Source organism: Sceloporus occidentalis, unplaced genomic scaffold (assembly GCF_023333645.1).
Source record: "Sceloporus occidentalis isolate IW3139 unplaced genomic scaffold, rSceOcc1.0.p SCAF_3, whole genome shotgun sequence".
NCBI classification, from domain to species: Eukaryota; Metazoa; Chordata; class Lepidosauria; order Squamata; family Phrynosomatidae; genus Sceloporus; species Sceloporus occidentalis.
This window is the reverse complement of record NW_028316983.1, coordinates 109424-128059: the sequence shown is the minus strand read 5'-3', so window position 1 is coordinate 128059 and position 18636 is coordinate 109424. Positions and strand designations below refer to the sequence as shown.

The 18636-nt window shown below is 49.1% G+C and overlaps 1 protein-coding gene across 5 annotated transcripts in view; it reads left to right on the top strand.

Moving 5' to 3' along the window:
- STAG3 (STAG3 cohesin complex component) overlaps positions 1-18636 on the top strand; it is a 47984-nt gene that overhangs the window by 29027 nt on the left and 321 nt on the right. Inside the window, exons 13-31 of one of the 5 annotated variants that reach the window (XM_089513343.1) lie at positions 1744-1855; positions 2114-2314; positions 2437-2540; positions 2655-2747; positions 3103-3192; positions 3354-3554; positions 12423-12493; positions 12785-12872; positions 13058-13150; positions 13227-13319; positions 13925-14099; positions 14208-14347; positions 15839-15940; positions 16027-16172; positions 16253-16381; positions 16495-16676; positions 16847-17030; positions 17153-17263; positions 18388-18466. In XM_089513343.1, the coding sequence (XP_089369469.1) occupies positions 1744-1855; positions 2114-2314; positions 2437-2540; positions 2655-2747; positions 3103-3192; positions 3354-3554; positions 12423-12493; positions 12785-12872; positions 13058-13150; positions 13227-13319; positions 13925-14099; positions 14208-14347; positions 15839-15940; positions 16027-16172; positions 16253-16381; positions 16495-16676; positions 16847-17030; positions 17153-17263; positions 18388-18466 (2394 nt within the window). Of the gene's footprint in view, positions 1-1743; positions 1856-2113; positions 2315-2436; positions 2541-2654; positions 2748-3102; positions 3193-3353; positions 3555-12422; positions 12494-12784; positions 12873-13057; positions 13151-13226; positions 13320-13924; positions 14348-15838; positions 15941-16026; positions 16173-16252; positions 16382-16494; positions 16677-16846; positions 17031-17152; positions 17264-18387; positions 18467-18636 lie in introns of all 5 variants that reach the window. The other 4 variants (XM_089513345.1, XM_089513342.1, XM_089513341.1 and 1 more) reach the window with 4 other exon arrangements.

The window sequence follows — 18636 nt, the reverse complement described above, 5'->3', positions numbered from 1 at the left end:
TCCTCAGATGCTCAGATCACCAAAAGACTTAAGTCTAGGAAAGCTCCTCATGCTGCCAACTTCTTTCTTTCAGGGAGTCTCAAAGGAGCTACAAGATCTCTACATACTGATTCTACAGACTAACGCTTTGAATTCTCCCACTATGGGTTTAAAACGGTATATCCTTAGGAAGAAGGAATAATTAAGCGTTCAGGGCCTTAGGTCTTGTTCTTGGAGGCTTTTCTCTCTCTCTGGCAGTTCCAGGTTTCTGGCTCTGAAGAGGCTGTTCAGCTGACAGGTTTAGGGCTCCTCTTGACAGAAAGGTTGCTGTGCTCCCCTCCCTGTCATGCCTCAATGCTATGGAATTCTGGGATTTTTGGTTTTGTGGGACATTTATCCTCTGTCAGAGACTTCTGGTGCCACAACAAACTACGGTTCCCAGAATCCCATAGCATTGAGCCATGGAAGTTACAGATTATTTCTGTAGTGCAGATGCAGCCTAAAATTCTTCCAGTTGCTCTCACAGCAGTGAAGGGTGTCTTTGAAAGAATACTTGATCTCCCTACATAAATTATTGTGTCAAGCCGAGCTCTTAACACCTCCATCTTAACTCAAGAATTTGAATGAAATTAAAATTGTGAGTCAAATTAGATTTTTTTCTGAATTATACTGTACAGCGCGCCACCATACGCGGCCTTGAGCATACACGCTCAAGCCGCGGGGCGGAAGGGGCGGCGCGTCCCATTCAATTGAATGGGTGCGTGCGCCCATTGCGCCTCATGCGCACCCGCACCGCCACACACAAGCCCCATTGTTTCCAATGGGGCTCGGGCATAGGCGGAATTCGCCTTACGGGAGGGATCCGGAACGGATCCCCCGCGTAAGGCGAGGACGGACTGTATCTAAGAAAACAGGTTCTTACCCAAAATGTACTGTTTCAATCGAATACAAAGGCAGCCACAGACTAGTCGCACCTTTGGGACTGACTGAGAGTTTGTGGTGTAAGCTTTGGTAGAATTACATCTAGTTATGTGAGCTTATGCTGCAGACTTCTTTCTCCGAGGTCCAAAACTAACTGCAGAAATAGTCCAGTTTGAGACGGCTTTAACTGCCGTGGCTCAGCGCTATGGAATTCTGGGAACTGTGGTTTATTGTGACACCAGCGCTTTCTGACGGAAAAGGCTAAATGTTCCACCAAACTGCAGTTCCCAGGATTCCCTAGCATTGAGCCTGGACAGTTAAAGTGGTCTCAAACTGGATTTTTTGTGCCATGTGTTTTGGCGCTCACTTAGTTTCAAAGGGGCTAGAAGATCCTGTTGAATATGTTTAGAGACAGCTAGGTTCTTAATGCTTATGTAAGAGTTTTGTGACCCTTTGTTCCTCAGAATCACCTTTTCCCTTAAGCCATGGACTAGCTCAGTAGACTGCCTTCAGTGCTCTTTTCTCAGGCCACCAAGTTGCCAGGCTCTTCGTGGCCTTGGTTACAGAACAGCTGCCTGGACTTGCTTGAGTGTTTGTCTGTCTTCCTTTTTTAGCTACTGTTTTATCCTACTTGCATCTCTGTTTATTAAGCCCTGTGCCCAGAACATCTGTATTTGCTCTTCACTTGCTGTGGACCATTCAGAAATCTTAAACTGCTTTGGGAGGGGAGCTTGCCGTTTCTCAGCAGCGCCAACACCTGGAGTGAAGGTGGCCTTGGTGGCTGTCTCTTCCATGTGAGGGTGACTTTGGCGGCTGCCACTTCTGCTCTCCTTCCTGACCCAGTTCCATGACCACGCGGCCTATTTGGTGGACAGCCTGTGGGACTGCGCAGCTCCTCTCCTGAAGGACTGGCAGGTGCTGACTGGGCTGCTGTTGGAAGAGCCGTCCGTGGAAGGTGAGGATCGATGGAGGGGGGGACCCTGCACACAGACAGGTAGAGAGCATCCAGAAGCAGAAAGGGGGGCTTTGGCGAGGTTCGCAGCTGGGGATATAATGAACTTGCTCTGCAGAAAAATTTCAGCCTGGCTACAATAAAGACTGGGGCAGGAGGAACCCCAGCTTAGAGGACTGCTGTTACCCCCTCAATCCTCAAAGTGGAAGAGGCGGGATATAAATAAATATTTTATGTATTATTATTATTATTATTACTCAGGACCACCTTGCTTCCTGGGGGCAGCATGTGCTGACCCACACCTGGCTGCCTCAAAAAAGGTGCCCTGCAACCTCTCCATCTTGGGAGAGAACTTGGCTGAGGCTGCTCTGCTCTCGGCTTGCCAGACTCAGTGGAGCAAGAAGAGGGTCTGTGCTGTGATGACCATGGAGGGCGATAGAGCAGCCTCTGAGGGGTCGCAAGGTGGTTGGCATAGCCCCCAACCCAAATAAATTGCCTCCCCCCCCAGAACCTTGGCAGGACCTTGCCAAGGAGTGGCTGATGGGCCTTTTTACTCCCTGGCTGATCTCTTCCTGTGTTGGCAGGCTTGGGTGACCGGCAAGAGAGTGCCCTCATTATGATCCTGGTGGCCAGCATGCGCCAGGCCACAGAGGGGCATCCCCCTGTCGGCAGGTTCTCTGGAAAGAAGGTATCTGGAGGGCTGGGGAGTGGGGGTCTGGCTGGCTGAGATGAGCCCAGCCTGCCCACTGTCACGGCACCAGAACCATCTCTTTCTCCCCTTCTCCCCCTTATGCTCTGCCAGGTATTCTCTGCCCGGGAGCGCAAAATGCAAGCTGAGGACCGCCTGAAGCTCACCCGGCATCTCATCCCGCTGCTGCCTCACCTGCTCACTAAGGTGAAGCATACTCCATCCACCCTTTTGAGAAGCACACAGCGCATGGGGTGGGGGTGCCCTTCTGTTTCAGTCAGTGTTGCCAACAGGACTTGAAGATATCCCCCGGAATGTTTTACCAAAATCCCCGGAATTCCCCAATATTTATTATTATTATTCAGTCAGAATCCCCGGAAAGAAATTAATTAAATTCCCCAGATTCCGGGGAAATCCCCGGAAATTGGCAAGACTGGTTTCAGTGGACTTTTCCTGTCACACCTCTGAGCTCTGGGTTTGCAGGGCAGGCCCCTTTGGGCAGAGGCCATGCGGTCACGTTCCCTTGGGAGCCTCAGGGTCTGCCTTCCCTGCCTCTTTGCAGTTCTCAGCCGACGCGGAGAAGGTGGTTCCTCTGCTGGAGGCTCCGCGCTACCTTGACCTGGCCCTTTACAGCACTGGCCGCCTGGAGAAGGTAGGGGACGCATGGGCTCCTCCACGGGGTCCAGTCCTATTTGGCCTTGGCTGTTCCTGAGAGCTGCAGCCACAGGGGAGGGCAGGAAAGGCCAGGAGCAGTAAATGCAAGCAAGGCTGCTATGGGTTCTCACTCATTCCTGCTCTCTTTTTGCCACCAAGTACTTAGAGCTGCTGCTGGCTCAGCTGTGGGAAGTGGTGGACAAGCACACCGACGCAGAGGTGCTGGGGGAAGCTTCTCAGACCCTCCACCTGCTCTGCCAACCTGAACTGGCCTTCTATAGCCGGGCAGACCTTGCCCGTAGTCGCCTGATGGACCACTTGGCAGACAAATTCCAGCACAAAGCCACGGACCTGCTCCAGGTACCAAGAACTCTTGGTTGCAGTTATGGGAACTTTCTCTCTCTGTGGTGTATTGTGTGTTCTGCACACAAGTGATCACTGTGGTGGAAGTAATTGGGGGCAGGGGGCTGTGAACATTAGGAAGAACTTCCTGACAGTAAGAGCTGTTCAACAGTGGAACACACTTCCTCAGTGAAGTAATGGAGTCTCCTTTGGAGGTTTTTAAACAGAAGCTGGATAGCCATCTGTCACAAGGAGGGCTTTGATGGCGAGAGCCTGCGTGGCCAAAGAAGGTTGGACTGGATGGCCACTGGGGTCCCTTCAAGCAAGGGGTGTCGATAGTGAATTAGGCCTCTTCCACCAGGTAGATAGAATCATAGGGTTATAGAGGATCATAGAGTTGAAAGGGACCTACAGAGGCTGGATGGACATCTGTTGGGGATGCTTTGATTATATGTTCCTGGTATACAGGATCATGGAATCATAGAACCCTAGAGTTGGAAGAGACTCCAAGGGCCCTGATCCAGTCCAACCCCCTTCTGCCACAGAGGAACTCCAAATCAAAGTCTTCCTTGCGACAGATGGCCATCCAGTCTCTGTTGAAAGGTCTCCAAAGAAGGAGACTCCACCAAAATCTCCAAGGAAGGAGTGTGTTCCACTGTCGAACAGCCCTTACTGTCAGAAAGCTCTTCCTAATACTGAGGTGCAATCTCTTCCTGTAGCTTGCTCCCTCCTCAGTGTGACATCCCTTCAGATATTTAAACAGGGCTTTCATAACACTTCTTGAACGTCTCTTCTCCAGGCGAAACATACCCAGCACCCTCAGCTGCTTCGCATAGGGCCCGGGGGGTTTCCAGACCCTTCGCCATTTGGACACAGGGCTCCAGTTTCTCAGTGTCCTTTTTGAATGTTTTGCCCAGAACTGGACACAGTATTATTTCAGGTGTGGCCTGACCAAAGCAGAATAGAGTGGTACTATGATTTCTCTTGATCTAGACACTATACTTCTGTTGATGCAACCTAGATTTGCATCGGCTTAAAGGCATTTTATCAGCAATGTTTTGAGAGTATGTTCCAGAAACCTTGTCTTATGCAATTCAGCTTTCCTTGTCTAAAAATGTGCGAATACCTCTATAAAGTGTAAAAGAGGAGGGGTCTTCCTTTTTATGGCACTCTTTTGCTGTAGAGTATTGTGAAGGGAAAACTGGGATGTTTTCTTAAGATTAGCAAGGCTTCTTCATCTGATCTCTGTGTGTCTTGACTCTCTGAATTCAAGGGAAGCTTGGACTGTCTGGGGGAAACGTCCCCTTTAGTAACTTAGATGTTTTTAGCAACTTGAAGCTAGGAAAATATAGGAAGGTTGAGAATGGTCCAGAGGAGTGAACTTTCCTGCTGCTTACCTGAGTCCTCAGTACTTATAGCTGGGAGGGAGATGGAGGGTCTTTGTATCAGCCTTGTGGGCCCATCTTCCGTTGGTCTTGCCCTGGGGCTGTGCAGGGCATGTCCAAGGGCCCCACAGCCAGCCTTGGGGTACTGGATTGCTGGCTAGCATAGCCTGGGCTGTTTAAGGGCTCAGTTCTTTTTTTTTTTAATTATTTTATTGGTAGAATGAAATTGTTACATGTTATTATAATAAATTGATAAAATATTGATTAAATTCACCTTAGAATAATATATAAAAAAGACTTTTACATTATATTCCCCATACAAATAATATATCCCTTTATATTCGATTCTTTACTACTTTATCTAACTTTAATTCATATTTCTTTTCATCATATATTTTTCATGATTCCCCCCTTCCCCCAAGTGCTCCCCATCCCCTGAGCCTGTCTTCTTATTACTCTAAGTGCTCCCCATCCCCTGAGCCTAATGTCTTCTTATTACTCTAAGTGCTCCCCATCCCCTGAGCCTGTCTTCTTATTACTCTAAGTGCTCCCCATCCCCTGAGCCTAATGTCTTCTTATTACTCTATCTCCAGAATTGTAACTCTTCCTCTGGTGGTAAAACACCTCCTTCTTTTCCTAAAACTTTTTGTACAAATGTTTCCCATATTGCTTCGAAATCATTTCTCTTGATTATTCCTCTTCTAAACTTAATTTCACTAGTTAACTTATCATTAATTGCTATTTGCCAAATCTCTCTATACCAATCTTGCATTTGTAAATCTCCCTGGTCTTTCCACTTTTTTGCTATCATTAATCTCGCCGCTGTTAATAAATTTGTAATTAGATCCTTTATAACTTGGGTGCAGTTAATTTTATCATATAAAGATAATAACGCTATCTTTGGACTAAATTCTAAATCAATTTTTGTTATTTCTTTTATCTCCTCAAATACCATTTGCCAGAATCTCCTTACGGTTCTGCAACCGCACCACATATGCCTATAAGTGCCTATCTCTTGACACCCTCTCCAACATAGCCTTGAATAATTCTTATTTATATGACTTAACCTTACAGGCATTAAATACCATTTCCAAATTATTTTGTAGTAGTTCTCTTTTATTCGTATAGAATAAAATTTTAAATGCCGTTGATTCCAAATTTCCCCCCATTCGTGGTCATTTATTTTTTGTACTAAATCATCCTCCCATGTTGTCTTTAAATAATCTTCTTTCTCATTATATTTTAATAATAATTTATATATTTCACTTGTGACCCCTTTCAAAGTTTCATTTGCCTCTATACTTTCTCTTTGCCTAATCAACTGTTCAAATTTTGTGTATTCTCTAATCTCTCCTATATTTTTCTCATACTTCTTTATCCATTGTTCCAATTGAATACAATGATACCAAGTTAATTTTGATCCTTGCAATTTCTCCTTTATTTTCCCTTTCTCCCTCATAGTCTTCATCCATTCTCTTATCCTATATATTTCTTGACCTTTTACTAATTTCCCTACTTCTTCCTTTAAATTTACTGGAAAATTTTTTAGCGTTATAACTGGTGTTAAAGGTGAAATAGCTGGCATTAGTTTTTCTTTATTTTTTTTCCAAATTTCTAATATATTCTTTAAAAAGGGGTTTTCTATTTCCTTCATTTCTTTCATAGTAAGTTCTTTAAAAAATATATTTTCCAATTTTTCCTCTATTCATTTCCATCTCTAACCAATCTAATTCCCCTTTCTCTATGATTCCATCTATAATATATCTTATTTGGTTTGCATTATAGTACAATTTTAAATTTGGGAGACCCAAACCTCCTTCTTTTTGGGGTTTATACCAATATCTTTTATTAATCCTTGCTTTTTTATTCCCATTACAATAGTTATTCACTAATACTTGCCAATTTTTAATTTCAACCTCTGATATTTGTATTGGCAACATCCTAAACAAAAAATTAATCTTAGGCAGAATTTTCATTTTTATTAATGCGATTCTACCGAACCATGATAATTTTATATTTTTATATTCTTCTAATTTCCTTTTAATTTCTATTCTTAATTTTTTATAGTTCTGATCCTCTAATTTGTGTAGATTTTTTGTAATTTTTATTCCTAGATATTTAATTGTATCTTTTACCTTTATATCTATCTTTCCATCCTTTACAAATTCCTGTTCTTCCGTTTTTGGATAATTGAACAACATTAGCTCTGATTTATTCCAATTGACTCTTAGTCCTGTCATTTGTCCAAACTCCTTTAAATGGTTTTTCATATTGTTCATTTTTTCCAAGGGGTCTCTAATTGTTAATAGAGTATCATCTGCAAATAAACTTATCTTATTCAATTTTCTCATCCCAATTCCTTCCAGATTTTTATCCTCCCTAATAATATTTGCTAATATTTCAATAATTATTGCAAATAAAACCGAGGAAAGAGGGCATCCTTGCCTTGTTCCTCTAGAAATTGAAATTTGTTCTGTTATTCCATCATTTATTGTTACCACTGCTGTATTATTTAAATATAACTGATCTATCAATCCTCTAAACTTTTCTCCCATACCTAATTTCTTTAACGTTATTTTTAATTCTGGCCATTCCACACAATCAAAAGCTTTATAAATATCTAATGCCATTATTCCTGCTTTCTGCTTTCTTTTCTCTATTATATTTATAAGGGCTCAGTTCTGCCGTTGTCAGAGAGCGGACACTGGACCCCATCAACTCGGGCTGGGATGCTGCTTCATCACTAAGCAAAGTCTAAACGCTCTCCCGCTGCACAATCCAGCCCATTTTATGTCCCACCAAGTGTCTCCCCACTCTCTCAAGGTTTTGGTTTGATATTGGGTGGAACCAGTACCCCAGCACCTTTAACTTCTGCTTCATATCGTTCTTTTACGCATTGACACCTTACGCAAGATGATATGCGCAAGCTTTACCTGTTGCCTTATTCCCCCTCACACATGTGCATATACACATACACACGCAGAGAGAGTTCCCACAACTGGGCTGAACTTGTGACTCACCCTTTTCAAGGGAGCAAACTGTAGATGTGTGTTTTCCAACTGTTCAAGTACACGGTGTTTCATGTCAGGCAGTGGATGTCTTTCATTGCCCTGCCACTTCCATGGCAGATTCAAGCCCCAAATGGAGTTCTGTGTCACACAGGCCCTTATGAATTGACAAGTGGGCATCCGTTCAGTGTCATCTCTTGCTGGTTGTCTGTCTGTGCGCACTCAAGAGCCTTTTCTCCTCAGCAGGGTCATAGAATCATAGAATCATAGAATCATAGAGTTGGAAGAGACCACTAGGGCCCTGATCCAGTCCAACCCCCTGCCATGCAGGAAATCCAAATCAAAGCATCCCTGACAGATGGCCATCCAGCCTCTGTTTAAAGACCTCCAAGGAAGGAGACTCTATCACCTTCCGAGGAAGTGCATTCCACTGCCGAACAGCCCTTACTGTCAGGAAGTTCCTCCTAACGTTGAGGTGGAATCTCTTTTCCTGTAGCTTGCATCCATTGTTCCGGGTCCTGTTCTCTGGAGCAGCAGAAAACAAGCTTGCTCCCTCTTCAATATGACATCCTTTCAAATATTTAAACAGGGCTATCATATCACCTCTTAACCTTCTCTTCTCCAGGCTAAACATCCCCAGCTCCCTAAGTCTCTCCTCATAGGGCTTCATGGTTTCCAGACCCTTCACCATTTTTGTCGCCCTCCTTTGGACACATGGCTCCAGTTTCTCAATGTCCTTTCTGAATTGTGGCGCCCAGAACTGGACACAATATTCCAGGTGGGGCCTGACCAAAGCAGAATACAGTGGCACTATTACTTCTCTTGATCTAGACACTATACTTCTATTGATGCAGCCTAAAATAGCATTGGCCTTTTTAGCTGCCGCATCGCACTGTTCACTCATGTTCAACTTGTGGTCTACTTGGACTACTAGATCCCTTTCCCATGTATTTTCATTCAGTCAGGTGTCCCCCATGATCCTATATCTGTGCATTTTATTTTTCCGCCCTAAGTGCAGTACCTTACATTTCTCTGTGTTGAATTTCATTTTGTTAGTTTTGGCCCAGCTTTCTAGTCTATTCAGATCATTTTGGATCTTGATCCTGTCCTCTGGGGTATTAGCTATTCCCCCTAATTTGGTGTCATCTGCAAATTTGATAAGTATGCTCCCAATTCTGTCATCCAGGTCATTGATAAAGATGTTGAATAGCCCTGGGCCCAGGACAGAGCCCTGTGGGACCCCACTGGTCACTTCCCTCCAGGATGAAAAGGAGCCATTGTTGAGCACCCTTTGGGTTCGGCCGGTCAACCAATTACAGATCCATTTAACAGTTCCTTTGTCTAGCCCACATTTTACAAGCTTGTTTGCAAGAATGTCATGGGAAACCTTGTCAAAGGCCTTACTGAAATCAAGATATACTATATCCACAGCATTCCCTTCATCTACCAAGCTGGTAATTTTATCAAAGAAAGAGATTAGGTTTGTCTGGCATGACTTGTTTCTCTGAAACCCATGTTGACTTTTTGTGATTATGGCATTGCCTTCTAGATGTTCACAGACTCTCTGTTTAATGATCTGCTCCAGAATCTTTCCTAGAACTGATGTCAGACTAACTGGACGATAATTGTTGGGATCCTCTTTTTTCCCCTTTTTGAAGATGGGGACAACGTTTGCCCTCCTCCAGTCGGCTGGGATCTCTCCTGTTCTCCAGGAGTTTTCAAATATGATTGCCAATGGCTCCGATATTACATTTGCCAGTTCTTTTAGTACCCTTGGATGGAGTTCATCTGGTCCCGGAGACTTAAATTCATTTAGATTAACAAGGTGTTCCTCTACTATCTCTTTACTTATTCTGTGCTGAAATTCCCCTATTCTGTCCTCTGCTCCATTATCTTCAGGTTGAGCACCCTTTGCCTTTTCTGAGAAGACTGAGGCAAAGAAGGTCTTGAGTAATTCTGCCTTTTCTCTATCTCCTGTTAGCATTTTGCCATCTTCTCCACGCAGTGGCCCTACCATTTCCTTCTTCTTCCTTTTGCTGCGGACATATCCAAAAAAGCCCTTTTTATTGTTCTTAACATCTCTAGCAAGACTGAGTTCATTCTGCACTTTAGCTTTTCTGACTTTACTCCTACACATGCCTGCTATTTCTTTGAATTCCTCTTTGGTGATTTCCCCCTTTTTCCATTTCTTATACATCTTCCGTTTCAAACTCATCTCCGTTGAAAGTTCCTTAGTCATCCATCCTGGTTTCTTGAGACACCTCCCGTTTTTCTTTCTCACTGGAACTATTTGAAATTGTGCCTTCAGTATCTCCCTTTTGAGAAAGTCCCATCCGTCCTGAACTCCTTTATCTTTTAGGATTTCTGACCATGGAATCGCCCTCAGTACTTCTCTAAGTTTATGCAGTCTATACATTTAAGCTGACAATATATTCAGAGTCTCAAAGTGGTGGTGGTCCATGTTAATCCACGTTACAGTGGCTGCTTCCAGGAGCAAATGTGCATCAGAAGGGAGAAGGCTGCCAAGCCCCCCACTTTCTCCGTGGTTTTCTTGCTGTCCTGGCAGGTAGACCAGAGGAGGCCCCTGCCATGCTCTCCTCCAACTGTCCCTCCATCTCTCTATCTGTCTTCAGAGCATAGAGAAGAGGGTCTGAAGCCATGGCTGAAACACTGCCAGGGTCACTGGCTCTCATTGCAGACAAACAGATGAAGTGCAGGTTTTGCTCAGAAACAGAAGGGAAAACAAACACACATTCCCAGGCCTGTGTGTGTGTTTGTGTATGTGTGTGTGTGTGGTTCTTTTTAGCTAGGGCCGTTCTCAGTTTAAAGAGGAGGAGGACCTCTTTACCCAAGTCTTCGTTGGGACTTCACATGGCATGCCAGCCTCCAGCGCCTTGATCTAACTTGGTACCCGGCTCATGCCAAATAGGAAGTCACTTGGGCATATGTTGTATTGTGTTGTCTGTGTTTGGAAGTCTCTTTGAAAACATCGTCTGAGGAGTTGCCAGGATCTTGTTCAATAAGCAAAAGCATTCATAGAATCATAGAATCATAGAATTGTAGAGTTGGAAGAGACCACTAGGGCCATCCAGTCCAACCCCCTGCCATGCAGGAAATCCAATTCAAAGCATCCCTGACAGATGGCCATCCAGACTCTGTTTAAAGACCTCCAAGGAAGAAGACTCTATCACCCTCCGAGGGAGTGCATTCCACTGTCGAACAGCCCTTACTGTCAGGAAGTTCCTCCTAATGTTCAGGTGGAATCTCTTTTCCTGTAGCTTGCATCCATTGTTCCGGGTCCTGTTCTCTGCAGCAGCAGAGAACAAGCTTGCTCCCTCTTCAATATGACATCCTTTCAAATATTTAAACAGGGCTATCATATCACCTCTTAACCTTCTCTTCTCCAGGCTAAACATCCCCAGCTCCCTAAGTCGTTCCTCATAGGGCATGGTTTCCAGACCCTTCACCATTTTTGTCGCCCTCCTTTGGACACGCTCCAGTTTCTCAATGTCCTTTCTGAATTGTGGTGCCCAGAACTGGACACAATATTCTAGGTGGGGCCTGACCAAAGCAGAATAGAGTGGCACTATTACTTCTCTTGATCTAGACACTATACTTCTATTGATGCAGCCTAAAATAGCATTGGCCTTTTTAGCTGCCGCATCACACTGTTGACTCATGTTCAACTTGTGGTCTACTTGGACTCCTAGATCCCTTTCACACGTAGTTTCATTCAGCCAGCTGTCACCCATCCTATATCTGTGCATTTTATTTTTCCGCCCTAAGTGCAATACCTTACATTTCTCTGTGTTGAATTTCATTTTGTTAGCTTTGGCCCAGCTTTCTAGTCTATTCAGGTCAAGGGATAAAGTGGGATAAACACACAAACAGGAAAGGCGTTTCGTATCTTCTCAGCAGTACCACCCTCCTTGCAGCAGCCCCATGCTCCACCAAAGTCTGGCCTGGACAGTCGTTTAGCCCTCTGGAGCAGACTTGGACCTGCTGGGGGAAGACGCTGGGGCTGCCGGGAGAGGGCTTCACTGAAACTGGCTTTCCCCTTCCATGGCCTGAAGGCATTGGTCAGTGGGGTGGAGGGAGCGAGGGCTGCCCAATTTGACCCCTTTGAATGCCTGGGCAGGTTGGCTCCATCAGGAGCTCTCAAACTCTTCATTGTAGGATGCTTTTTGGTCTTCAGAATGACCTGCTTGCTGTCCAAATACCTATCTTTTTCCCTTCTGGAGATTTTGATCCTGGTTTATCTGTTTTCAAGTGGGAATGTGTTCTGTCCCAGCTGTGCTGCAGTCCAAAGGTGGCTCCTGACGAAAGGCTGGAGGAAGGCAATGACGGGTGGTTTGGGTGGGGGGCAGGCAAACAATCAAGCGGCAGGCCCCCCCTGTGCTCTCAGGTTACTCTCCCTCCAGACAAAAGACAGAGGCGTTTGGGGTGAGCCCTACCTTCCTTCTCTTCCTTTTCCTCCCTTCCTTCCTGTTCAGGCTTCCTTCCTGGAGGAAGAAGATGCCTACAGCATGGCTGCCACTCTCAAGCGCATTGCCATCTTCCACAGGCAAGTGCAGGAGCAGAGAGAGAGATTAGGGTCACGCTCTAGTCCGTGGGCCTGAAAGGAGGCAGGGAGAGTTTCGGGCTCTCCTCCTCCTCTTCCCTTGTTCTGGACGGGCTGTGTCCATCTCCTTGTCTGTCCAGTCACACACACATACGCCATAGCCCTGGTGCATGGTTGCGGGGTTCAGGAACAGTTGTGGGGAAAAGCAGGCCTGCCTTGCCCTTCATGTGGCTCCTGGTGAGTGGATTAAAGGGAGAGGCCGTGCTGCTTAGCCTTTTGCTCTTTTGTCCACAGTGCTCATGATCTGACTCCGTGGCGCTTCTTTGAGCCCTGCATGTGCCTCCTGCACCATGCGGTGGACACAGGCGAGGTCCCTCAGGAGGTACTAGAGGGCGCAGGGTTGAGTTTGAACTGACCTGGGCCCTTGACTGGTGGGTCGGGGTGCTCCAGCTACCCCTCCTGCCCTTTCCACTCCCGCAGCTGCAGAGGAGGTGCCCCTGCTTTTCCCTCAGAGGACCAGCCTTCCTGTGGCACGGGTAGATTAATGGCTTCCTTCCTTCCTTGCAGGTGGTTGTCTCCGCCATGACCTGCTCCTACTTCTCGCTGCTCTGGGAACTGGCCCATCTCTCGGGTTCAGCTGCCGAGCCCGTTCCCAGCCAGGTGAGCAGGGATTTGGTTCAAGAGGAGTCCTTTTTGCTCCCTTGGCCTCCCTGACACCCCTTTCCCCACCGGACAGGAGCAGTTGTTGGGCCTCAAGGAGCAAGTGGTGTCCTTCTGCTCTCTCTGCCAGAGCTGCCTCATGAATATGGACCACAAGGTCAAGGAACAGGTGAGTGACAGGTTGGTCCAAGCCCAGCCCAACAAGGCGAGAAGCTCCAGGGGCTGCCAGGCTTCTGCAGGCCTTGGCCACAAGTGGTGGGACCATTCCCTCTGTCAGTGGCTGGGTTCAGCCAACTGTCCTCTTCCTTTTCCAAGAGGAGCACTGAAGGGAATTGCTAAGCACCATGATCTCTCATTCACCTGACTGGGTGGCTTGCAGAGAGAAAGCTGGACTCTGCTTCTCCTCCCCATCCATTCTAGATTCAGGCCTCTTGTGGCCTAAGAAAAACAGTACACACTGAAAAGGCAATGAGTTTTGTATTGGTGCAGAGTGTCCTTGTGTTCAGGAATTGGTGAGAGGAAATCCCATTTTGGGAGAAAGGCAAGATATAAAATAAGCAAAATACATACAAATGGCAGAGGAGGGAGAGGAAGCAGGGTGTAGGGGAAGTCCGATGCCACAGAGGGGCCCTGATGTCCCAATGGAGGAGGAGCAGGTTGCTGCGCCTGGCGCCGTCGCATGAAAGGGAACCCACCCCCCCAACTTCCCCAGAGGGCCAGTCCCTTCTGTTTGGATGAGTCCTGACTCTCCCCCTCCCTGGTTTTCCTCCCCAGGCCTTTCTGCTCCTGAGCGATCTCCTCTTGATCCTTGGACCCCAGTCTTCCCGAGGAGGAGGAGGACACCCTGCGCTGTTGCCACCGGAGCTGGAGTACCAGGCAGAGTTGGCCTTGCAGTTCCAGCTGGCAGGCTTCATTGTGGACCATGTCTTCAACCACTGCCAAGCTCAAGGTCAGGGATGGGTAGCGCTGCTGCGGGGGGCGCCAGTTGCCTTGGGTGTGACCCCCTCCAGAAGGCAACCCCACCCACCTTCCTCCTCTTCCCACTTCATGGCCCCAGACAGCGAGGAGGAGGAGGAGGCGCTCCAGATCGAGCAGCTGCACCAGCGCCGTAATCTGCTGGCTGGATTCTGCAAGCTCATTGTCTATGGAGTGCTGGAGCTGAGCGCTGCCTCCGATGTCTTCAAGTACTACTCCAAGGTACCTGGGGGGCAGGGCAGGGCCAGATGGGGGTGCCCCTTTGCCCTGTTCCATCCCTCCCTGGTTCTCTAGCAATAGCAAGTGTATTTCTGTTCCGCTTTTCAGTGTACTTAAGCACTAACTTAATTGCCCCTCAACAAGATGGGTGGCTTGTGACCTTGGAAGGATGCACGCCTGAGTCAATCTTGAGCCCTTGGCTGGGATTTGAACTCGCAACCTTGTGGCTTGTGAGTGAGTGGCTGCAGGACAGGCATTTAATGGCTGTGCTACCAGGGCTCCGTCATCTGCTGCCCCAAGGGTGGTGTGGACAGTGTTTCTGGCCCAGGCCTTTTCAGCCCCTGCGGTGGGCATCCTTGCTGGGCCCTCCAGTCCAAGGGAGGCTTCCAGGAGGAAGAGAGCTTCTTCTGCTGGGCAGGAAGACCAGGGACGCAGTGGGCTGGTGCTGGTTCTTTGCTGCCCAAGAAGCTGGTCGCTTTGGAAATTGCTCTTCTTCTAGGTCGCTGTCAGTTCAGCAATAGAAGAGGCTCCTGCCTGCATGGATGGAGTCTCCTTCTTGGTCTGTCACAGGGAGAGCTTGGATTGGGTCTTCCTGCATGGAAGAAAGGGGATGGCCCTTGGGGTCTCTTCTGACTCTATCGCTCTGTAGTTCTAAAGGATCTTTCCTTCTCGTATTTCCATTCAGTAAGGCTTGCTTCCTCTCTTTTTCAAAGCTCTTCTTTCTGGTGTGTCTTCTCTCTCTGCTCTATGTTCTCCATGGCCTTGGCAGGGAAAAGAGCCCAGCCTCGAGAGTTATGGGCCTGACGAAAACTTTGGGGACACATTTCCATAGTTCTCAGTGACAGCAGGAGTAGCTTGGCTCCAGGGCTTTTCCTCCGGCTTCAAGCCCCTTCCTTGCGGCACACGTTGCTCCCTTAGAGCAGAGGTGGGCAAAAGGCTGTTTGTGGTCCCTTGTTCAGATTTTATTTATTTGTGCATGTGTGTGTGCATGAAATTTCCTTATGTTTGAGGCCCAGGAGAGAGGCCTTTTCTAAGCAGGAAGTAAAGCAGATGCTGATTTCCAGTTTACTTCCTGGCCAAAGACATCCTTAAATTGACCCAAGGGAGCACAGGGATGCTTTAATGGGAGAAACAATTAAGACTGGCACTTGGGGAACATTTGGGGATGGGTCCTGTCCTTGGGAGCCACTGCAACCCCTTTCCTTGTTCTGGAGTCATCCTGGGTGAGGCTGCTGCCTTCTCTACCGGTTCGGTCTCTGTAGAACCTGCACAGCCACCGAGCGGCGGACTGTTCTGAATAGGTTCTTCTGGCCAGACCAGCGTTTGGCAGCAGAGCGTGCCCCCCCCACCGGCCTCCATGGGGCCAGCTGCCATGATGGTCTCCCCTCCACCATCGTTGCGCCTTGGGGCTGTACTCAACCGGGCTTCTGGCTGCAGAGGAACCTTCCTGGGAAGCGCTGCTGCCCCACGTCTGGCTCTTTTCTTCTCTTTCAGTTCTATGATGACTATGGGGACATCATCAAGGAGACCCTAAATCGGGCCCGCCAGATTGACCGGACGGAGTGGGCTCACACGCTGCTCCTCAGCCTGCAGCAGGTATTGGGGCGGGGGCTCTTGGGGCCGCGTCTGCAGGGGCATTGCTGGTGGCCGATGCAAAACCCTCCTTCTCTTCCTCCTCATAGTTGCTGACCCAGCTGTTCCTGGAGCAGGGACCGGGAGGCGTGGACTCGGCGGCCTTCCAGGAGATCCGAGACTTGGCCCGACGGTTCTCCCTGCTCTTTGGGCTGCACCAGCTGCAGAACCGCTCGGCCCTCGTTGCTCTGCACAAGTGAGAGGGATGCCCTCCTCTGGGGACCCATCTGAGGGTGAAGGGCCCTTGCCATTGCCGCTCTTTCTCTTCCTTTCCAGGGCTGGGATCAAGTTTGCCTTCCAGGAGGCTGGCTCCCCCAACGCCCAGCTGGGTCTCGTCAACCTGCCCTTCTTGGAGCTGCTGAGTGAATTCTCCCCTCGGCTGATGCACCCCGACAAAGCCCCGCTGTGAGCACCTGGGGGGGGGGGGTGAAGAAGGGGCATCCTCTGGGGGGAAGGGGTCTCTGCCCCTTCTCTGCTCCGCTGCTGCTAAGATCTGGCTCTTCCTGCTCCCCTCGCAGTTTGTCCTATCTGATGATGATGCGCCAGTCTCACCTCTCCTCTGAGGAGAGCGAGGCGTCCCGCTGGGCCTCCTTCCTCATTTATCAGCGTTCCCTGAGCCCCCAAGAAGGGGCAGACCCCCAGCGTGATTTGGAGGTCAAGGGGAGGCCCAGACCGGCTGCCAAGAGGAGACGCCTGGACGGTGGGTGAACGGGAGGTGCCACGAAGTTCAGTGCTTGGCTGCATACCTCCCGTGTGTGTGTGCGCGTAAGAGGGGGGGGGGATGCCTTTATGGCCCTGTGGTTGGGAAGGGAGGGACCCAGTTGTGCAGATCTGCAGGTGGAAATCATCCAGCTTGCCCTGCTTTGCCAGAGTCTTTCAGGCGCCAAGGCAGCGATGCCAGCCTCCCCTCCAGCAGAAGCAGTAGCCGCCTGCAGACCCCTCTGATGACCTCCACCGCTCTGAAGGGGACGCGCCAGGCAATGGGGCGCCTTCATCTGGCGCAGGAGGAAGAGGAGGAGGAAGACTCCGGCTCAGAGTCAGAGTTTTTGCAGAGGTAGGCAAGAGACCTGGTTCGTGGTGAGGAGGGATTTTGCTGAGGAGTGGCAGCACATGCATTTCTTCACATGCATCCCTGGCCCTAATGTGCTGCTGGTGCGTTTGTGCTCTTTGTTGCAGCAGCCACCCACGGCTGGTCTCCCAATGGCCCTCAGGGGCCCCTCCTCAGGACCACCGCCCACCGCAGCTGAAGGACCGCAATGTCCTCCACCAGGACTGGAGGCTGAATCGGTAAGGCTGGGGACCTTGCGGGGAGGGTTGCTGTCCACCTTGCAGGGCTGGCTGTCCTCTGCACATGTGTCTGAGTGACCAGCACAGGAGTGCTCCAGACCAAGCAGACATGGAAAGTGTTTTGCAGAAGGCAAAAGTAAGTCTAATTCGGGTTGAGAGATTCTGGAAGGTGTGAATGTGCCACCATCCCAAGTGAGCAACTGGCCCAAAGTCACTTCCCGCCAAGCTCCCCTTGGACCCAGTACAGGCCTTGCATAGTGGATGTGCCACACTGGCAACTCTCTTCAGCTGCTGTGCCCCATCCATGGCAGGACCCTCCGCAGATTAGAGCAGGAGCTAGAGCAGGCAAGTGGGAGAGGGCAAGCCAAAGGACGGAGGAGGGCAGAGTTTGGGGATGTTTGGAAATAAAGTGAGCAGAGAGGAACCAGGGAAGGATATAGGAATAGTGGCTTCTTTCTCTGCACTGGAGCCCTGTGTGTGTGATTCGCTGAAGGTGGGCAGCCAGGCAATTCCAGAGGCAAACGGCAGGATGCTGCCCCTTTGAGCCAGGGGCAACTAGGAGTGCCACCACCGAGGGCAGTTGTGTTCAGGAGGCAGAGCAGGCAGCCTTGATTCCCCAAGGACACAATTGTCCAGAGAGGTCTCTGGAGGTCTTCAGAAACAATCTGGACTCTGCCTGCTGAGGATGCTCTAGATGGGAGATCCTGAATTGAAGGGGGGGGGGGTGGAGTAGGACAGGGTGGCCTTTGGGGCCCTTTCCAGTTCTGATCAGAGGCGAGTGAGAAGCAGTGAACACTTTAGATTGGAGGACCCCTGGCGTCTCCCCCTTTAATAGTTGTCCTAGCACTGGCCATCAGGTATATCCTCGGTGTTCCCCTCATGTGCCCGGAGGCGGCATCCAAAAGGAAGCTCCTTGGGCCAGGCTGCGCTTCCAAGAAGGTTCTTGGGTGACTTTGGGCAGCCCTGAATCCTGGGAGCGAGATGGGCCACTGGCCTTCTGTGGTCAGTGGCTGGCGGGGGGGACACACCTATTAAACTGTTGCCTGAGAACATCCTCTCTCTCTCTTCTGTGTGGAAGAAACTGAGTCCTATCCCCCCTCAACCCTGGTGTTTATGCCCCACAGGCTACAGCTGATGGCAGCTGGAGAGGCAGTGATTGAGGAGCCAGAAAACAGTGAGGACGACGACGCTGGCTCTGGGCAGGTAATGGGGGCCGTGGGAAGGCCCAGTGTCTGCGGACCCTCCGTCGGAACCCCCTTCCCTTCAGCAGGAGTCCTGATGGGAAGTAAACAGGGATGGCAAGGGAAGGTGTGGGCCTGGCTCACCCTCCGCTTCCCTCTTGACCGCCCCTGGCTGGATCCAGCCAAAGCCCA